This window comes from Eptesicus fuscus, chromosome 5 (genome assembly GCF_027574615.1).
Source record: "Eptesicus fuscus isolate TK198812 chromosome 5, DD_ASM_mEF_20220401, whole genome shotgun sequence".
Classification (NCBI taxonomy): Eukaryota; Metazoa; Chordata; class Mammalia; order Chiroptera; family Vespertilionidae; genus Eptesicus; species Eptesicus fuscus.
The window spans coordinates 24,650,086-24,669,962 of NC_072477.1; the positions used below are offsets into that span (position 1 = coordinate 24,650,086).

Sequence of the window (19,877 nt, forward strand, 5' to 3'; positions counted from 1 at the left end):
AGTTCTTGAGAAGAGGCTTCAGATCTAGGTCTTCTGTGTTTGCATTTCCACCCCGAGCCTAGGAAACCAAGACCTCCCTGGTCTTGGGTTTTCATGCAGGGCTGGCATCCGAAACATTCTGGAATAACTGGCATGTCACTAGCAGGGCAGCAAAGACCTGCTTCACATGGTTGGGAGTGAGGCATTGAGACCAGGCTCAGGAACCAGACGCAGTGCGTGTGAACCTCGGCTCTGCTATGACCAGCATACCCAGGCAAGCTCTCCCTCTCCGGGCATTTAAGTCTGCTCATCTGAAAGTGGGGATGAAAACAGTACCGACCTCATAGGTTTTTTAAATGAAGGAATACATGTGAAGTGCCTAGACTAGGGCGAGGCTTGTATTAAGAATGCAAACAGGCAGTTCCTGTGGAATGTGCAAGGATGGTGGCAGACAGCATTAGTCCAGAGTAACTTTTATTTGTTTTGTTCCCTGAACTTGCTAGCTCTACGCCTATAATTAATTTGCATCATTCCTGGAGTTAGACAGTTGTGGATCTCACCACAATCCAACTCCCAGTCTGTGTTGCTACTTCCTGCACAGGTGGCTGTATTAATTCAAAACCAAATATCCCAAATACACGAAGCCTCATCTTCCAAATTTTAGAGATTAAGATATAATAAAATTTCATATTTTGAAAGGATAGATTCACATTAGAAGCATTTTACTGAAGCTGGAATATCCTTTCACATCTTCTTGGCACTATGCCCCCATCAACCCAGCATCTTGTCCTCATCACCAATCCCCTCCTGTATTCTCGCCACGGCCTCTGTGGACAGATGCCTGGATTCTGAGACTATAAGCCTGGGTCTGTGAGGGACACTGAAACAATTCCACCAAATGTGTAACCAAGCCTGGAAATGCCTCTCAGGTTGCAGCTGGAAATGTTAGAGTGAATCAGTCCTAAGCAAGGGTTTGGGCTTTTTAAATACTTAGTGATTAAAAAAACAAACAAAACAACCTTCTCTACTAACTATGATCATTCTTCTCTGCTCTTGCCACACCAAAAGCAAAGTATAATTAGCAGAATGAGTAAATTAGTTGGGGACCAGATGGCATGGATGAAGGATACCACCTAAGGAGGAAGTGCAAATGGAAACGGCAGGTGTCTAACCAAACGCGTCTGGGAAATGTCAATGCCATCAGGTTACGTCATCGTGTGGATTAAACCATCCACTGGCACAGGTTAAAGGCAGAAATAAACAGTAAGAGAGTCCCCACGGCCCCTTCAGAGAGTGGAGCTGGAGGGGCCTTGTGTGTGACCCAGCCAGTGCCCACCAAGCCACTGCGCAGCGTTGATACCTGTAGCAGACACTGTCCGTGCAGGGGTTGTGAACCCTGACGATGACGAAAACGTGCTGAAAGTGGGAGCGGATGTTTTTCGGGCTGAAGGGCTGTGCTCCAGGCTCTTGGAAAACAATTGTTACAATATCATTTCCAATGTGCCGTTTCCGTAGGAGCTAAAAGAAAAAGTAAGCAAACAACCTAAATGACAACGCTTGGCTTCTACCGCCTCAGTTCCCTTACGTAAGAGCATTTAAACATTCATTATGAATCAGTACATGTTAGGGTAGGTAATGTACGCAGTTATTGTCAATATTTTAGCCTGTGTCTTATCATTCCCTACAAGGAAGAATGTGAAAATGAATATTCTGAAATTTGCATTATATATATATATATATATATATATATATATATATCCCATTCAAATAGATCTATCCAATATCTAGCATATTATGCCAAGTCCCAGCATCTCTAAGTTCTTAGTTTCCATAACAACAGTTTTGTTCCATTTTCATGTAAGAAAGGAACTTGCCGTAGAGAACATTTTTTTAGAGATGAGAATGGCTGAAGTAATTACAACACAATTTATGTTCTGGTTTAATTAGCTTCATTTACAGAAATGTGGCTAAGGTGTTTTCAGATATACTTTTGGTGTCACAAGCTGGGAATGTGGAAATTAATAATATTCCAGAATGATGTTAAGGATTTAAAAGCAAGTTAAATTTCAAGTTAAACAGCTTCTTTAATTACAGTGAAAGGTACTTCAGATCACCTTCTGTTTCACATTACACGGTGTTTTGGAAAAGAGGCTTTCAAATTCAGGTACCTGGATCACCCTAGGCCAGTGCCTTTTCAAGAGAGGTTTATTAGAACATTTAAATCAATAGTCTGAAGAAAAACTAAACACATTTTGTATTTCCCATATTTATTATATTGAGGCTTTTATAAGAAGGAAAGTAACATGACATTTATATAAACTATCCACCATTATTTATTTATTTTGTTAATTCTCACCCAAGAATATTTTTCCATTGATTTTTAGAGAGAGTGGAAGGGAGGAGGAGACAGAGAGAGAGAGAGAGAAACATTTGGGCTAAACTATCCACCATTAGGCACAAGCTTACACTTAACAAAATTTTAAAACAATTCTCCAGTGACTTTAACTTACATAGACTATATACCAGTAAAATCAATGGTCTAGTATTGGCTGCCAGCTGGGAGAAACAATAGCCTTTTAGATTAGGGTTGAGAATTGGGAGTTAGAATGCTCAGGAAATGTACTCTTAACCTTAGGAATTTCAAAGCATCCCAAATTATCTTCTAATGAGGCCATTTACTTCATTTCTGAACATGACATATTATCAGATGTTACAGAAATAAAGGCTGGTCTGTGTTGATTGTCATACAGAATATACCCATTATTAAAGACTATTAATCTACTCAGGATCACAGACATACCAAAAACACAATCTGTATATTATGTTATTCCTGCATACATGATGTCATTGTCTTTTGATACATTCTTTCTTTAAAATATGGCTTGATATATAATATTAATGTCTTAATAAAAGGCCCAAGCAGAAATAAATCTATCTATCCATCTCACATTAAATATAGTAAAAGTATTTATAAACAAATTACTGCAAGAAGATTTATAAAGATACATTCTTTGCTTTGTTTTTGTTTTTTTCCCAAGCATAAAGTAATCTATAGAAGAAATACATTATTTAGCAAGAAAACTAAAATTTCTTAATATGTAATAATACCAATTACTCTTTCATTCTGATTTAGGTTCATAACACGCTTGCCTTGATTGGACTCTAAAATTACATAATTTAGATAGCTGTCCATTTAAATGCCAACTCCCTCTGCTCAGCATTTCAACTCATTTAGTTGAAACAAACAATTAAATGAATTTTGTTACTAAGTATTTACCACCACCTCCTTAACTTTCTCTACTGAATAACTAGGTAGAATAAGCCTTTATCTCCCCTTTAAAGATCATTTGTCAATGTTATTAAATGTTTTTGTCTACTGACTAGTCAAATAAGTTTAGTATATTTTTCTTAGCATGATGTTTTCCTCTCAGAGAAATCTAGAACTGGAATTTGCATAAATCAAGTTGTCAACAAACTTCAGATCGGGAATTTATCTTAAAATTGGTTTATTTCAGAGTCAGAACTGATTTATTGCTTTGCTTCCTAGTTTTGATTACTTTGGTAATCATAAGAGCAAAACTTTATTACCCACATTTGTGATTTAATCAAAGCTAAAGTGATGAAGTGTTAGATTAGATCTATGTTTGGGTAAATTCTATGAAAGAGGATGTGATTCATTCTGCAGCAGGCCTGTGCTCTGTTAGTACAACTGGCAATAACAAAATCCATATCCACTTTAAGGTCAGAAGTAACACTGGGCTGTTTGTTTGTGTTTATAATAGCTATTGAAAGGAGAGTAGCTCTGGTTCTTTCACATTTTAGTTTGGTGTCATTATTTTGAAATATTTCTTAACAACAACAACTACTATATACTCTAAAACAATACTGCCAGTTTCCATTTTGCTCTGAAACAATCTGTCACTTCCTAGCACTGTGGTTTCTCAGTGGCTACATTTTAGTAATAGGCATTGTTTAGATGTTTTAAAAAGAAACTATGTATGACATACAAAAATGTAATTGCTATTTATGTTCCTCGCTATCTAACAAACATGTTAAGAAAAAACATTCTTCTGAGATCTCATTGACACTTATTCTCTTTTTCTACTTGTTAGTATACCAAACCTCCTTTGCAATGAGAAATGAAACACCATACTTCCCTGCTTTGTACATTGGCCTCTTGAGATGAAACTTCACCCACTCATATACATTCTTTGCAACCCTGCAGAGTCATCTAATCACCATGATTTCAACTTGTTCTCTTCAGATTCCGTGAAAACATCAATCCCCATGGGTGAAAAGCAAACGATTAATTCACAAAGCCACCCAGCTGGCTGTTAAACTAGAATTTGTGTCTCTTCATTTGTTTTCGGCTCATTTGCTATTCCTTACGTCCACAATGTACAAAGTTTCCTGCTGCTGTGACAGCAACATTAAATTCTGGTTTAAGATTTTACAAACTTGCTACCCTGGCTTCTGGAGAAAATGAAACAAGGGTGAAGAAACAGAGAGAACACAAGGATCTCTTACCTGTTGCTTGTTGTTAGGTGTGTATGGCAGCATGGTAGAAACATGGAACATAATTTCATAGTCTTTGTATGTTGTGTACAGAGAATGGGTTCCAGTGGAGTCAGCTACAGTGAAAAACAAACAAACAAAAAAGAATGATGAGATGACTGTAAGAATAGAAAAAATAGTTCATTTAAGAGAAATATCTCAAAAAAGAAAAAAAAAAAAGATGGTTTAGGATGAAAAGATCCTAGACAAGATCTAGAATAGGTGTTCTTATCCATTTTTTTGTACTTGATTCCCTTTGGTAGTCTAGTGAGGCTAATGGATTCCTTCTCAGAAGATTTACAAATGCATAAAATAAACTATATAAGGTTTCAACAGAAATCAATTATATTGAGAATTCAGTTACCAAAGTAATTTTAAAATATGATGCAATAGCATAGGATTTATATAACAAGTTTTAGCAGCTGGTCTAATAACTATTATAAATTTGGTGTAGTGATGCCATATTTTGAGATATCTTATCACAACAAACAATAGGATATGAAATGACCTTTCCTTTGGCAATAAAAATCCCAGGTAGAGTTTTACGAACTACTGTGGTTCGTTGCCTCCATTCATAATTGAAGGAAATGCTAAATTTCAGTTAGGGGTTGTGGACTCTGAGAAAAAATATACCTGTCAAGAAGGATTAATAATGGCTAACTGAGCTCGAATTTAAAAACAGAGCCTAACAGCTGTTTCTAAACTGAAGCCTCTCGTGTAAGCCATGCTTTAGGGAGAAGCCTGTACCGAACTGCCTGCCTGCACTGTATTCCTGCCATCTAGCCAACCCTTACAAAGGAGTTCCTGGAATCATCTTTCAACCAACAGAACTGAGACCTTCCTTGTCCAATCAGAACTACAGCTATATCCTCATTAACATCTTCCCTGACCAATCAGGACAGTGCTTTTTGGACAAGTCAAACTGAAGATTTGGAGCCTTCCTTTGCATGAGGATGGACCAATTAGGGATCACAACATTGGATGCTTTATTCTTTAGGCATCCAATATAAGTCAGCTCCCCTCTGGTTCAGAGTGCACTTCCCTTTCCACAGAAGACTGCATTTTTCCAGCTGGAGCTGAAACGCCAAAGACAAAACACTGAAAACATTTCAAGGCACTGGAATGGAGAAGCGCAGGCAGGCAGGACACAGCAGACCAGCACAGAGTCAAGTGGTGCAGAGCAGGCAAAGCAGAGCTTTGTAGCTGGAGAGGGACCTTGCCCCAGGGCTGCCTCACCCCAAGGCCACCTCTCAGCCGTTCTATTCCACAGCCATGCTGCTTCATGATTGCATTGGCACCATGACCATCGTTCAACAGGGCCAATAAAAATAAATGTAAAATTCTTTCCTATTCAAGTTCATGAATTCCTGAATTCTTTCCATAGACATCAAGTTAAGAACATCTTTTCCAATATTTCTGATTCAATCAAGAGAACTATTTTGTTCTTAACAAGTAGATGGAAATTCAACAAGAATGTAACAATGAACAACAAAGGTATTATAGCCATGTCCACCCATTTTTTTTTTTTTAAATATATTTTATTGATTTTTCACAGAGAGGAAGAGAGAGGGATAGAGAGCCAGAAACATCGATGAGAGAGAAACATCGATCAGCTGCCTCCTGCACACCTCCCTACTGGGGATGTGCCCGCAACCAAGGCACATGCCCTTGACCGGAATCGAACCTGGGACCCTTGAGTCCGCAGGCTGACGCTCTATCCACTGAGCCAAACCGGTCTCGGCTGTCCACCCATTTTTTAAGACTAAGTGCATCCTGCTCTCACCTTCCTTACAAAAGCAACAATCTCTACCCCCTTAATCATTAACATATCAGTGTGCCCCTAAATACCTGGAAACCACAGAAGAGAATTGTTAACTGCTCAGTTGAAAGGAAATAACTTCAGATTTGAAGGACCTAGACCACAGGGCTGCTAAATGAACAGAAGTGCATTCATTCTGGGTCAACTCAAGCCTATCGCAACCACACTTTTGAGGACCAAACGACTTCACTGAATTTTAAAGAATGATGCTGCAAGACAAAGCCTCTGGCATAAACCAAAAGGCAGTCAAGATCTCAAAATTGAGTGTGCACAGAGTCTCCTGGGAGCCGGTTTAAAAGGCCAATTCCCACGCCTCACCCCCAGAAACACTGCTCATTGGGTGTGGGGCTGGGCGGTGAAATCTATTTTAATAAACACCCCCAGGGTGACTGGAATGCAGCAGCTCCACTGCCCTCAGGCGCTGCTCCAAGAATAGACCTCAGGGCAACTTGCAGACAGACTTGTAAGGAAGTTCTAGAGCCCTGAGTTTCAACCTTGAGTATCTTGGAGGATCTTAATTTTGAAGCGGACACAAAATGCAACGGGTTTTAAAAATAAGCTAAAAGAAGAATAAATAAAGACTACTTTCCAAAAATTGCAAAAATACGTACTAACATATAACTCTCCAAGAAAAATATCTTCTAAATGTTAATGACTATCACTAGAAAAAAAACTAGATTCAAGCAAGAGAACAAATTACTATAATACATATCGTAAATGAACTATTCAAAGACAGGTCTTGAGTCTGAAGAACTTATCTATTGCTAAGGGTCCTTGCTATAAATATCTCTAGAACAAATTAGTACATTTTAAAACTTTAAAGTGAATATGTCCGCTTTGACGTGTACTTACATGAGTTTCAAGTCAATTTTAAGCAAAATTAATGAACTAGAAAAAAATGTGTCATCCAGTATTCATTTATTACATATTGCTTTATATGTCTTTCTAATTTTAAAAGGATTAATGCCAGAGAGGAAAACTGAAGACAACCCAGAAGATCATCTGTTTTTCTATGTCTAGTCCTTTCTGTTTCCTCTGTATGCCTCATCTACTAGTATACTAATAAAAGCGTAATATGCTAATTAGACCGGACAGCCAAATGACCTTCCGAACGTCCTTCTGGACAAAGTCACGGTGGCAGGGGCCGAGGCAGAGGCAGTTAGGGGCCATCAGGCTGGCAGGGGAGCAGTTAGGGGCGATCAGGCTGGCCAGGGAGCAAGCAGTTAGAAGTGATCAGGCCGGCGGGGGAGCAAGCAGTTAGGGGAGATCAGGCAGGCAGGCAGAGGTGGTTAGGGGCGATCAGGCAGGCAGGCAGAGTGGTTAGGGGTGATCAGGTAGGCAGGCGAGCGCTTAGGAGCCAGTGGTCCCAGATTGTGAGAGGGATGCCCAACTAAACCAGCAGTCAGACATCCCCTGAGGGGTCATGGATTGGAGAGGGTGCAGGCTGGGTTGAGGGATGCCCCCTTCTCCACCCCGTGCACTAATTTCGTGCACCGGGCCTCTAGTTTTTTATAACATATGCTGCTTGACCAGCCTTTTTTCTGCGGACCTCAGAAAACCCCAGTTTTAATGATGATTTTAAACAGTTTGGAAACAGTTTCAAACATTTTAAAGATGAAGCTAGGGCCAAAACAATGAAATTTTCCTGACTGTGAAGAAAGAAATTTCCAAATCTGCAATTACTATGTACTATGACAGAGAGAATGGAAAATAAAGGTTTGCTATATTCAATAAAGAATAAGGCATCCAATGTTGTTGCTATATTTTTTAATGAGCTCAAAACCCTAAAACCATGAAAGATTTAACAGAATGACAATTATAAAAATGACAAAAAACCTTTTATTCTCTGGTTGGAGAATATATTGAATAAATTCTAAAGGGAAAAATATGTTTGCAGAAGAGGAATGAAAGTAAGACAATGGCCCTTCGTATTTGTATAGAGTTTTATTTTATTTATTTATTTATTTTTAATATATTTTATTGATTTTTTACAGAGAGGAAGGGAGAGGAATAGAGAGTCAGAAACATCGATGAGAGAGAAACATAGACCAGCTGCCTCCTGCACACCCCCCACCGGGGACGTGCCCGCAACCAAGGCACATGCCCCTGACCGGAATCGAACCTGGGACCCCTTCAGTCCGCAGGCCGACGCTCTATCCACTGAGCCAAACCGGCCTCGGCTGTATAGAGTTTTAAAAGTTAGAAAGTAAGTTCCAGCATCATATTGGTCATCTTGATAATCACGTGATTTGCCTCCAAATCATCCTACTACGAGTGGCATGTGTCCACTAAGAAGGTGAGCACTCTACGCTAAGCCACAGAAAGCAAAATTTCTAATATTCAAACTAGATGATAAGAAGACATTGAATAATTGAGGGATGCTAAGAATATTCTTCTTAGCTGCTTTGAAAAGTGATAATATCCTACATTAGGCATTTCTATCAGAGGACGGTATGAACAGGTTAATAAGTTCCTAGAGCAGTTTCAGATATGGTCAATGTCATATTCATCCTTGACTTCTCTTTTGACTCAACTCTTTTGCTTTTAGTTAATCTAAAACTCGGATGATAAAGCTGTACATGCATGAATCTGAATCAGGAAAAGCTAATCGGAGTGTTACCTAACCATTTTCTGGTCACTAATGGACATGTTTGAGTTAAGAAAAGCTAAATGAAGGAAAACAAGCCCATGAAATTGAGTTTAGGAAAGTTATTATTTTTAAAAATTTATAAAAACAAGAAGAGTAATCCCATTAAGTAAATGCATAGACTAATAAAGTTGATAGAATGAAGGAAGTTTAAGCTTAGTTTATTAATGTCCGCACTACTACAGAACACATCAACTGCAAGACAAAATCACTGACAGGTTGTGGGTCTGACTCTTACCCACGGTCTGAAATACTATGAAAGGTCGCTGGCTGCTGGGTGCCATCCACAGAAGAGCCCCAGAGCTGCCTTATATGCAACCTTGCCTCAGGGTCTGGGGATACAGAGCCAGTGCTCAGAAACGCAGCCAGGGACTAGCGCTGACCTCTGAAACACTGGCATGTGTTTGTGCTGAGGCACACTTCTGCCCTGTGGTACCAATTCTCTTACTCACTAATGAAGGATCTGGGGAAGTCAAGAATTCCACCTGCTCTGGCATCTATCATATGTACTAATACTTCTTCAATGTACTGTTAGCCATGATCAATCAGGAGATGAGTTACCTTACTTCAATGAGGATGGAGTAAAGACATGACAGGCAAATTCATACTGTGTCCATTCAAGGAATTTATGAGTGTGCAGGTGAATGAGCCTGGGATTCCAGGTTTCTCAAAATTGTTAACATATTGAGATGAAAGGATAAGAGAATGTAAGGCTGGTAGTTAGGGATCAGCCACTTCTATTTTCTACCTACTGCTCCTTTTGTAAGATACCTGCAATTACCTGGATTCCCAACTGGAAAGTATGAAGATCTGAATTTGAATGCCAGTAGCATCATCTGCTAAATTACCACACAAACGAGTCTTCACTTCAATGCTCCTCTATAATCTCATTGTTCTGAGGATTAAGTGAAATAATGTATATGAAAGTGCTAGCGCATAAAAGGTGTTCAAGAAATGTGTTGATTAGAATTTAGAATTTTGTACAGTTGAGGTAAAAAGTATAGTTTCCTTAAATAGGGCCTTTTACATATTTTAATTTCTATGCCAAGTGCATTTCAGCAACACTTAAAAGAAAAAAACCGTACACTATAATAAAATTCACAGTTAAGGAGGTGAAAATAGAATCCTTTCTTCATCAGTCTCTGGGACTGGAAAGAGCCCTATGCATGTGCAAAGCGTTTGAAGATGCTAGTTTTATCCTTTTCCCTATCAAAGTTTAAATATTCCAGATAAAGAAGATTTACTTCCTTTATGAAAAGTCTTACATGTCTTCTAAGACCCTGGATCTCAATGGTTTTTACAACAAACACTGCTCAAAAATGGGAGAAGCAACAGGCACTCACTAATACTGCAGCAAATTAATGAAGGCTTTGAAAGAATGATTAACAAAACGCTTCTAAGCCTCTGAGTGCTGACTTGACAAACAAGCCTCAGGCAGAAAAGAATTTCTTAAATAATAATCCATACGTACAGCTTAAAATGAGGGTGGTCTCCCAATTTCAAATAACAAACTGCTGGGGGAGTGGGGGAGTTTATTTTTTATTTACTGTGGTGTGACAGGAGTGTAAGTATCTAGAGGTATGTCATCCAAATAAGGAAACAAGAAAAGGAACCAAAAAATCCACTGCTGCAAATTTCTTTTTTATAGAACCCTGACACATTTGTAACTTATTTGCTAGAAATCCTTATTTCTGAGATGTGCAAATGAACTTTGTACAAAAATTGGGAAAAAGAAGAAATGGCTCGTAATTCCTTCCCTGAGCTTCTCCCTCCTTTACCAAAGTACTAAAATCTGAATACAACTATAACACGTGACAAACAGAGCTGTCTCCTGAGATGGCGTGGGTATTTTTAGCCCAAGGGCTGAGAGAGGGGAAGACACAGCCACAGGCAGAGCTCTGGACTTCACTGGGCTTAATTCTACTTTCATGCTTTCTCCGAATACTTCATTAACAATGCCCCTAGGATCTGTTCACTTTCCCTAATGCTTCCTCGCTGTCTAACCTTGGACATGTTAGTTAATCTAAAGAAACCAATTCTGGCCCTAGCCAGTTTGGCTCAGTGGATAAGAACTTTGGCCTGCATACTGAAGGGTCACAGGTTCGATTCCAGTCAGGGGCATGTGTGCGGGAGGCAACCAATCGATGTGTCTCTCTCACACCAATGTTTCTCTCTCTCTGTCTCTCCCCTTTCCCTTGTAATCTTTCTGAAAACCAATGGAAAAATATCCTGGGTGATGATTAAAAAAAAGGAAACCAATTCTGTAAAATGGAGCTAACTGATACCTAGCAGGGTTTGTGGAGATTACACGAGATGGCATCTATAAAAAGTATCTGGGACTCCCCTTTCTGTCCATAACAGTACTGAGTAGAAAAGTTGACAATATATCTGAAGCAATTTTTCAGACATTTTACAATAGGTACCATTGGATAGTGATTCCTGAGAAAAAGAATCAAAGGTGATTCTGGGGGCTGGCTGGCTGCGGGGAGAGACCGTGGGAGGTTGGTAGCACGGGAGGTTGGCTGTGGGAGCACACTGACCGCCAGGGGACAGCTCCTGTGTTGAGTGTCTGCCCCTGGTAGACAGCGTGCGTCATAGCTACCGGCCAGTCGTCCGGTCCTAACAGTCGCTTAGGCTTTTATATAGATAGATAGATAGATAGATACCTGTTTAAATGATGAGACTACTGGTCCCCTCTATTTTGACCCTTGGAGTAAGAGAGATAAATATGCATATTGCCTTGTTCATGGCTTTAGAATAAAAACACTTTCCTACTTTTCATTAACTTTAGGAAACTTGCCACTCTGAAAGAACAGAAAAGAAAACTATGAACTCTTCTGCTCCGAAGCTATGCTTCGAAAGGTTACGATGAGCCTTAAAGGAGAGTAGCTTAGTGGAAGGGAACCTGTCCCTGCTGAATGTATGAGATAACTAGAAAACTGGGCAGTCAGAGGCAGTTTGCTAATCTAGGCCCAACCCCTCTAGCCCTTACAGTCATTGGGATATTGGGGCAAAACGTGTAGAGTGATAATTCTGCTTATTCCACTGCCTTACCCGATGCTACCATGCTTAAGTATGGCCTTTCTATACATTTCTAACATTGTCCCTCATCATCTAGAGGCGGCTGGGAAAGTGCAAATACACAAATAATACATAGTCTTATCTACTCCCACTCTGGCCATTCATTTATAGAATCAGAGAGCTTATTACATTCTCTTCCCAGACCCTTTCCATAGCTCTTTGTGGTGACAATTTATATACCACCACAAACTGGGACAACGTGAATGAATTGTACAGAGTAAATGTCAGAATATCTGGATAAAACGAGTTTAGGGCATATTGAGATTTAACATTTTGTGCGCTTGCAAGCAGAGTATGGAACGTTAAAATAATATTTAAGAGTCTAGGCTATTTATGGATTTTAATAGTCTCTCTTGCATGTCGTTTCCAAGTTGGCAACAGCAAAACCATGGCAACAGGAAATTCTTCCCTGCAGTAGTTTATGAATGCTTTTCTGTTTTCATGACTCAACTCCGTATTTAATTTCCTGTACAGAAAATCAGAGAGATTACTATAGACTGCAATACAGATGTGCTAATCCAAAGAACCCCTCAAAGAACAAGGTCACAGATGTCTATGGATGGATTGAGAGATAAAATATAAAACGGCCCCCATGCAGACACACAGCAGTAGTCGACATACTCTAACCAAAATAGATACTTGAGAACTTCACAATTTTATTGACAACTTGGGGAAGGAGAGTGGACAGCCTTGCATGTTTATGAGCTGTAAATAAACAGACTGCTTCATTATTGTGTGTTTAATAACACATTTTATGAGCCAAATTAATACTACATCTAAGAAGCCTATTTCCTTAGAGATTAGACTATGGACAATAATAACAGAAAATAAGCACCTAAAACCTTCTGAGATATTAAAAGACTACACAATGAATAAGAAAAACCATGCAAAAGTTGGCTCAAAGATAAGCATGAGGATTATGAAATGAATTAATGGAAGGTGGAAATTCTAGGGCTTACAACCAGATGGTTATAAGTTTGTAGAGTTTCTCATCACATTAACATTCAGCTAAATATAGTGAAATGCATGCCACACTTTCCAGGAGCAAATCTGCGTCCACTGCTCCATTCCATCCACATCTCTGATAGCACCTTTTATACTGCTCACCCTCGCTGCTTTGATTACGGTCTGCACTGTTCTGGACCACAGACCTCCCTCTCTGGCTTCCTCTCCTCCATCACCAGCAGTTTCCTACAGTAAGTGGCAATGTTGTTTTATGGGCAATTTAGCAGGTGAACATCAACACAGCAGGAGGAAAATAAACCTAGTAGGAGGGTACACGTATTTCTTACTTTTGGTGTCAAGCTGTGCACGATACTTCTCAAATCCTTTGAGCCGAACGCGTTCTCCCAACAGCTGAAGGAATTCCTCAAAGGCCGGGCCGGCTGATTCATTGTTGTACATCTCTTCCTCCGTGCTCTGTCCAGCTTTGCAGTACATGATGCCGACTTTCTGCTGATAGTTCAGCTGTGAAGGCAGGCAACACAATGCATATAAGCAGAGGCAAACCACTTTGGCCCACTTAAGTGCTAATAAGTCCTGTAGAGCAAAGGCCCATCGAATAGCTAATGGCTCTACCCTCTTGAAATCCTTCTGTGTTAATTCTTCTGTCTCTGATGCAAACAGTACAGTAGAACAAGCGTCTGTAATTATAATCTTCATGAATTAAGAGCAAAGGCCAGAAAAATAACATCTCCTGTTATTAACAATGTGAAGATCACGCTTCGTTAGAACAGATGTTGATACTCCAGGGAATTTCTGTTAATGGATTACAAAGTACAGGATAAGGCTATAAAAAACAGCTGACAACAAAAGGCAATTCTTTTGCAATGTTCCCCCCCTCCCCTTTTAAAGAGGGAGGCTTTTACAAATTTGAAAGCAGAAACTCGCTTTACAAAAGAGACTTTAAAATAAATTGTTTTGGCCTAAGAGACCCACTAATGTCCTTGCATTTTTTTTTATTTTTATTTTTTGGTAAAATTGGAAGAGACATCTTCTAATGCCATTTTTCCAACATACTAAATTATAAGCCTGTTATATCTCTGTTAGAGTGTGTTCCTTTCAAATATTTTTCTAAAAGATGAGGGCTGGAAGGAAATTGGGAAGGGGCTTCACAATGGCAAATTTGCCAAGTGGCAAACACTTCTTCTTAAACACAGTTATAACCAAGCATTCAGGAGGCTTAAGTAGAACTTATTCATCATTGAAAAATCTGATCATTTTGCAAATGAGTTTCAAGGTGATATTAGCCATTTAACAAGAAACAAGTTTTCAATATAAAAATGCAGAGTTTTAATTCTCCAGTGAAATCAGGGCAATCTGTATCACGTAGGCCTATTTCCAGAGTGGTGTCGCAATCCCTGCTTCAGTCCATTTTTATCTACGAAAAGAAAAGGGGAAGGGACGAGGCAAATTTTTACAGCTAACATTTAATGAATACTCATTATATGCCAATCACTAAGTTCCACGTTTACCATTAGCTTATCCCTACAACAACCCATGAAGCAAACAGTACCCTGCTTGACAGATAAGCCAAGAGAATGGAAGAGAAAGTAACTGGCCCAGGAGGCAGAGTCACAGATCACAACTGTCAGTCCTGTGACTTGGCTCCATTAAACATGACCAGGACTCACCAGGCTTGTCCTGCTCCATTTCTATCACTGCAACTTATGTCCACGGCCCCTTACTTGCAAGTCAAAAGTTGAAAGATAAAAAAACAAACACATTTGGCAGCAAAACTTGATATGAGCTGACGTGAGTACTTTCAATTTGTTCCTCTTTGTGTGACTATTTGTTTCTTTCCTGTAGAAATATTAATGTGTTTGACTGTGGGGTGCTGTCCCAGATCCCACTGGGGACATTACTATACAGTGCGTGCATTTTACTACCCTGCTAAAATCTGGACATTTCTGGATTCTGAAACATATCCAGCTCTTATCGCTTTACACAGGGGACTGTGAACCTGAACGCCTCCTTTCAACCTTCCAAACCAAATGTTTCAGAAGAGTGATAAACACAGAAAAGGTCATGGGGGAAACTCTTCCTTGCTTCCCCCCTCCACTGCATGCTACCTAGATGACAGGAAGCTTGGCAGCCTTTACATGACCCGGGGACAGGAGGGCTCCCCAGAAGTTCTGTACAGAACTGACTCTCCAGGGAGTGGGAGGTGAAGTTCCAGGTCTGAAACGTGCAAACGTACTGGAATATTTTAAAAATAGCATACGACTTCCATTATTGTGGCTTCACTGTAATTGTTAACAGAAAGAGATTTAGGACTTACTCATTTTGTATACCGCATGTAGGAAAAAAAACAAACAAAAGAAGTCAGAGCAAAACCTACTGCACACCACTGACATTTCCGCCTTATCTCAGCCGGCCTGCTTCAAATGTCTGACTGTAGCCATGGCTTAGAGGGGAACTCCCACAGGTAGAGATTTCATCTTGGCTTGGGAACTAAGCTGAGTACCCTATCAGGTCTCAGCAAGTAACCAAGTAGTGGTAAGCTCTGCGTCTATTGTAGAAGTCCCTAAGAAAGCCAGATCCTTCCTCTCTCCCACAGGAGCACCGTCAGAGATGAAGCGATCCAGAGAAAGGAAGCGGCGTTGGGTTATTTGCTGTTTGGCTCAGTGCCTGCCGGATCAGCCTTCTCGTGCAACAACGTAAGACAAAAGTCACCCTGTTCCATAGAAAGCGTCGGTGACATTGGATTTGTGGGATGGCTTTTTAAAACTTCTTAGATAAAGCCTAAGATTTCACTGTGCAGCACTCAAAAGGATTCATTTATAAAAAAAAAAGAAAAAGAGAAAGAAAGAGGGGGATAAATGAGTTCAGAGGAACACAGATAAGTAAGGGAACTTCCCCCAAATCACTGGAGAAGAAGAATCTAAGGACAATGAGACTACGTGCTGTTTTATTAGGACTGATTCTCATAGTCCCCAGAACTCCACCTGCAGACAGGAGAACAAACTGGTTTGTGCTGGTTGGAAAGGAAGGATCCTTTAAGAAGATTAAGAAATTGGTTAGAATGTCGAATTTCCTCTGGTTTGAAACTGCCAACTGCTCTATCCTCTAAGGTGACAATATGACTGTATCCTGAGTTTCTACTGCAATTAAATCAAGGTGGGTGGCATTCTCTGAACTCGCCCTCCGAGAATCCTCAGTTAGCGGCCATGTCCCTGCCAGAATCTGAGAAGTTGTTAAGGAGAAGTTATGTAAATGCAATAAGGAACATTTCAAGAGAAAGAGCAAATGTAAATGGAGTTAGAGCTGTCCTTTGGGGGTTTTGAATTGTTATGAGTTATATAAAACAGCATTTTTTTGCAGACACCCATCTGTACAGGTTCATGTATGTCCATATATAATCCTTTCATGCAATGCTCAAAAGAGAGCTGGGAAGGCCCCAGAAGCCACCTTGGGAACAGGCTGGGGCTCTCTGCACTCGGGGCTTTGCTCTGGGTAATCTCAGGGTCATGCTATACAATTCCGTGCTTGCCTATCAACTGCTCACAAGGAGCACTGATGGAAGTGTCTGGACACAACCAATGTTTGTATTGTAAAAAGGGATGGTATTTTTGTTCCGTGCAAGATTATTCTGAAATTTATATGGAAAGGCAAAGGAACTAGCATAGCTAAGTGGGAAAAATGATTCTACCCAATTTCAGGACTAAGCTTTTATCTGAGATGAAGGTGAACCCCAACAAAATAAAAGTGTTTTTCAACACCCATCAAGTGATGTGGACTCCCACAGCTGGGAACAAACACAACACAGAACGGCTCTTCCTCTCATAAAAAAGGCACAACACCAAATCAGAGCAACAGGAACTGCAATCTGACTTACACAGCCCTGAGGAGCGCTCCGGGAAGGCTGGGTGAGAGGTCAAGTTGGAGCCCCCTCTAGGTGGAAATGGATGAGAATAACCAAGTCCTCAGAGATCGCCCAGCAGTGCCGCCTCATCTCTTCATCCCTGGTGTCCCAGCCAAAGGAAGGCCACCAGGGCGGCACAGAGCATGCGAACCACCCAGTTCCTCCTGTTCTTACAAATCCAAGTTGCCTGACTTAATCTAGAAATTCAAACACTCACTATGAAGTATGTCCTTGTACAGCAGCTCTCACCTTGAGGGGTGCTTGACCTGTGTTCCGGGGTATGGTTATTTGGAAATAGTTTGATCCTTTCAGCTCTTGCTGTTAGGTCGTACCAGAGCAGAGTTTAATTTGAGAATAATTTGGCCCCGCTATTGCAGCAAAACCATTCTGAGACTGTGCCCGATGCCACGTGAACGCCTTCTTGGTGGGAGCAGAAACTGTTCCCAGCCACGTGTGAGGACTGAGGACTTGCTCTTCTCCACCTTTAGGGGGATTCTCACTCTGGCCTCAGTTTCCTCAAACGCTCGCACTTTTCAATACTCAGCTCTGTGAACCTCGAACCCGAGCCTCCTTGGCGTCACATCTGAGTCTCACATCTGGGAGACCCCTGGGCTTCAGCTGGGTTCCCCCTCTTCCCTATCCCTTGCCAGCACTGCAGCCTGAACACTCCCTTCAGGCTGGCACAAGCTTAGGGTCTACTTCCTCTTTCCCACCTCCCAGAGATCACTGCCCTTCATCGCCTGAAACAGTGCCATAAAAATAACTGTTTCGTTGTTCTGCCTAGTTTTTAAGTTGTTTCAGATGGTAACATAGATCTAGTCCCTCTTTCTTAATCTTGGCCAACGGCAGAAATCTGCCTTCAGTTTTGTGTGTTTTTTTTAAAATATTTTTATTGATTTCAGAGCCGAAGGGAGAGGGAGAGATAGAAACATCAAAGATGAGAGAGAATCACTGATGGGCTGCATCCTGCACACCACACACTGGGGATCGAGCCAACAACCCCCGCATGTGCCCTTGACCGGAATTGAACCCGGAACCCTTTAGTCCACAGGCCAACACTCTATTCACTGATCCAAACCGGCTAGGCCTGCCTTCAGTTTTTAAATCGATATTATTGGTATATAATTTCTGAACAGTAAACTGCATCCAATTAAATGAGTCCGACTAAACCTCCACTACAATCAAGGTACAGACATTCCCACCACCCCAAAAGTTTCCGGGTTTCCATTTGCAGTGCATCCCTGAATTAATAAAAGCCTCAAACAACCACTGTTCTATGTTTTCCCATTGTAAATTAGTTTTGCCTACATTTTAAAAGAGCATTTTTGTTGGGTAAAATTTATTGTGAGAGTTGTTCTTTCAGTATTCTTGATAGGTCTTCTGACTTCACCTTTTCTTCATGCTTCATAGCCAGCAAATGTTAATTTTAAAAGCCAATTGCCTGTCTCGCTGTTCTTTTTTGAAGGTATATTTTTCCTTTGGCTATTTTAAAAATTTGTTTATTTCCAGCAATATTATTTTTTACTATCATAGGCTTAAGTCTGATTTTTGTTGTATTTATCTTGCTTAGGGCAAGCAGAGCTCCTTAATTCTACCTTAATGAGTTTTGAAAATTATTCTAGAAGTAATTCTTCAAATACTGATTATATTCCCAAATAATGCTTTAATCTTGCTTCTCCTCCTGGGAATTGGATTATATATAAATGTATTCCACTGTAGGTTACATGCCTTTTAGGCATTTTTCTGTATTTCTCACATTTTCTTGTCTCCATTCTTCAGTTAAAGTTCTTCTGGCAACCTGTCTCCAATTAATCAATTTTCTGTGTCGAATATGCTTTTAAACCCATCTATTGAGATTTTAACTTGTGGTTTTCTTCAGTTCTAGAATTTCAATTTGATTGTTTAACAGATCCAAGTTCTCCAGTGATACTTGAACTCTCTTTTGTATCTCTGCAGCCGCCATGAAATCAATGAAAGTTGATCTGTCATCTAACTTTTTATCTGCAGCACCAAGTCTCATACAAATCAGCAAATCAGTCCAAGGAAAAGAAGTGCTGCAGGATGTTTTTCATTTTGATGAACTCCAATTTCTCAATTATTTCTTTTCTGAATAAAGTTTGTGGTGTTGTATCTAAGAACTCTTCACCACATCCTAGGGCCCAAGGATTTTCTGTTTTTATAAAAAAATTTTATAGTTTTATATTTCAATCAATGATCCATTTGAATAAATTTTTGTATAATGTATAAGGTTTAGGTCAAGTTCATTATTTTGCCTATGGATATCTAATTGTCCCAGCACCTTTGTTTGAAAAACCTTCTTGTTTTCACTTCTTTGTAAAAAAAAATCAGTTGGATATACTTGTGTGGCATTGTTTCTGGTTTCTCTATTCTGTTTTATTGATCCTGTGTCTATCCTTCCAATAAATAATAAGACAGCTTTTATTACTGTAGTTATACAAAATCATGAAATCAGGTGGAATAATCTCTCCTACTTTATTACTTTTAAACTTTTTTTTAGCTGTTCTAATTCCTTTGCCTTTCCATTAAAAGTTCAGAATAATCTTTGTCCATAATTAAAAAAATCTTGCTGGGATTTTGATACTAATTGTGTTAAACTGTATCAATTAGGGGAGAATGGACATCATTAACATGTTGAGTCTTAGAATCCATGAACATGGTATATCTTCTTTGATTTCTTTCATCAGTTTTCAGCAAACAAGTCCTATCATGTTTTGTTAGAGATATATGCAAGTATTTCATGTTTTGTTGAAAGATTATAAATGGTATTATATTTTATTTTGCAGTTTTCACATGTTCATTAAGAGAATTCTAACTGAACACACCTTGCTGAGCACACCTCATAGTTCTAGGAATTTTTTGTAAATTCCTTGGAGTTTTGTACATAGACTATCATGTTGTCTGAAATTGGGAGT

At 39.7% G+C, this 19,877-nt stretch overlaps 1 protein-coding gene across 4 annotated transcripts in view; it reads right to left on the bottom strand.

The window, feature by feature from the left end:
- SIPA1L1 (signal induced proliferation associated 1 like 1) overlaps positions 1–19,877 on the bottom strand; it is a 135,788-nt gene that overhangs the window by 82,477 nt on the left and 33,434 nt on the right. For all 4 annotated transcript variants that reach the window (XM_008138885.3, XM_008138884.3, XM_054715946.1 and 1 more), the window contains exons 4-6: positions 13,373–13,547; positions 4,507–4,610; positions 1,340–1,497 (exon numbers count right to left, since the gene is read on the bottom strand). In XM_008138885.3, coding sequence (XP_008137107.1) covers positions 1,340–1,497; positions 4,507–4,610; positions 13,373–13,547 — 437 coding nt within the window. The remainder of the gene's footprint in view (positions 1–1,339; positions 1,498–4,506; positions 4,611–13,372; positions 13,548–19,877) is intronic.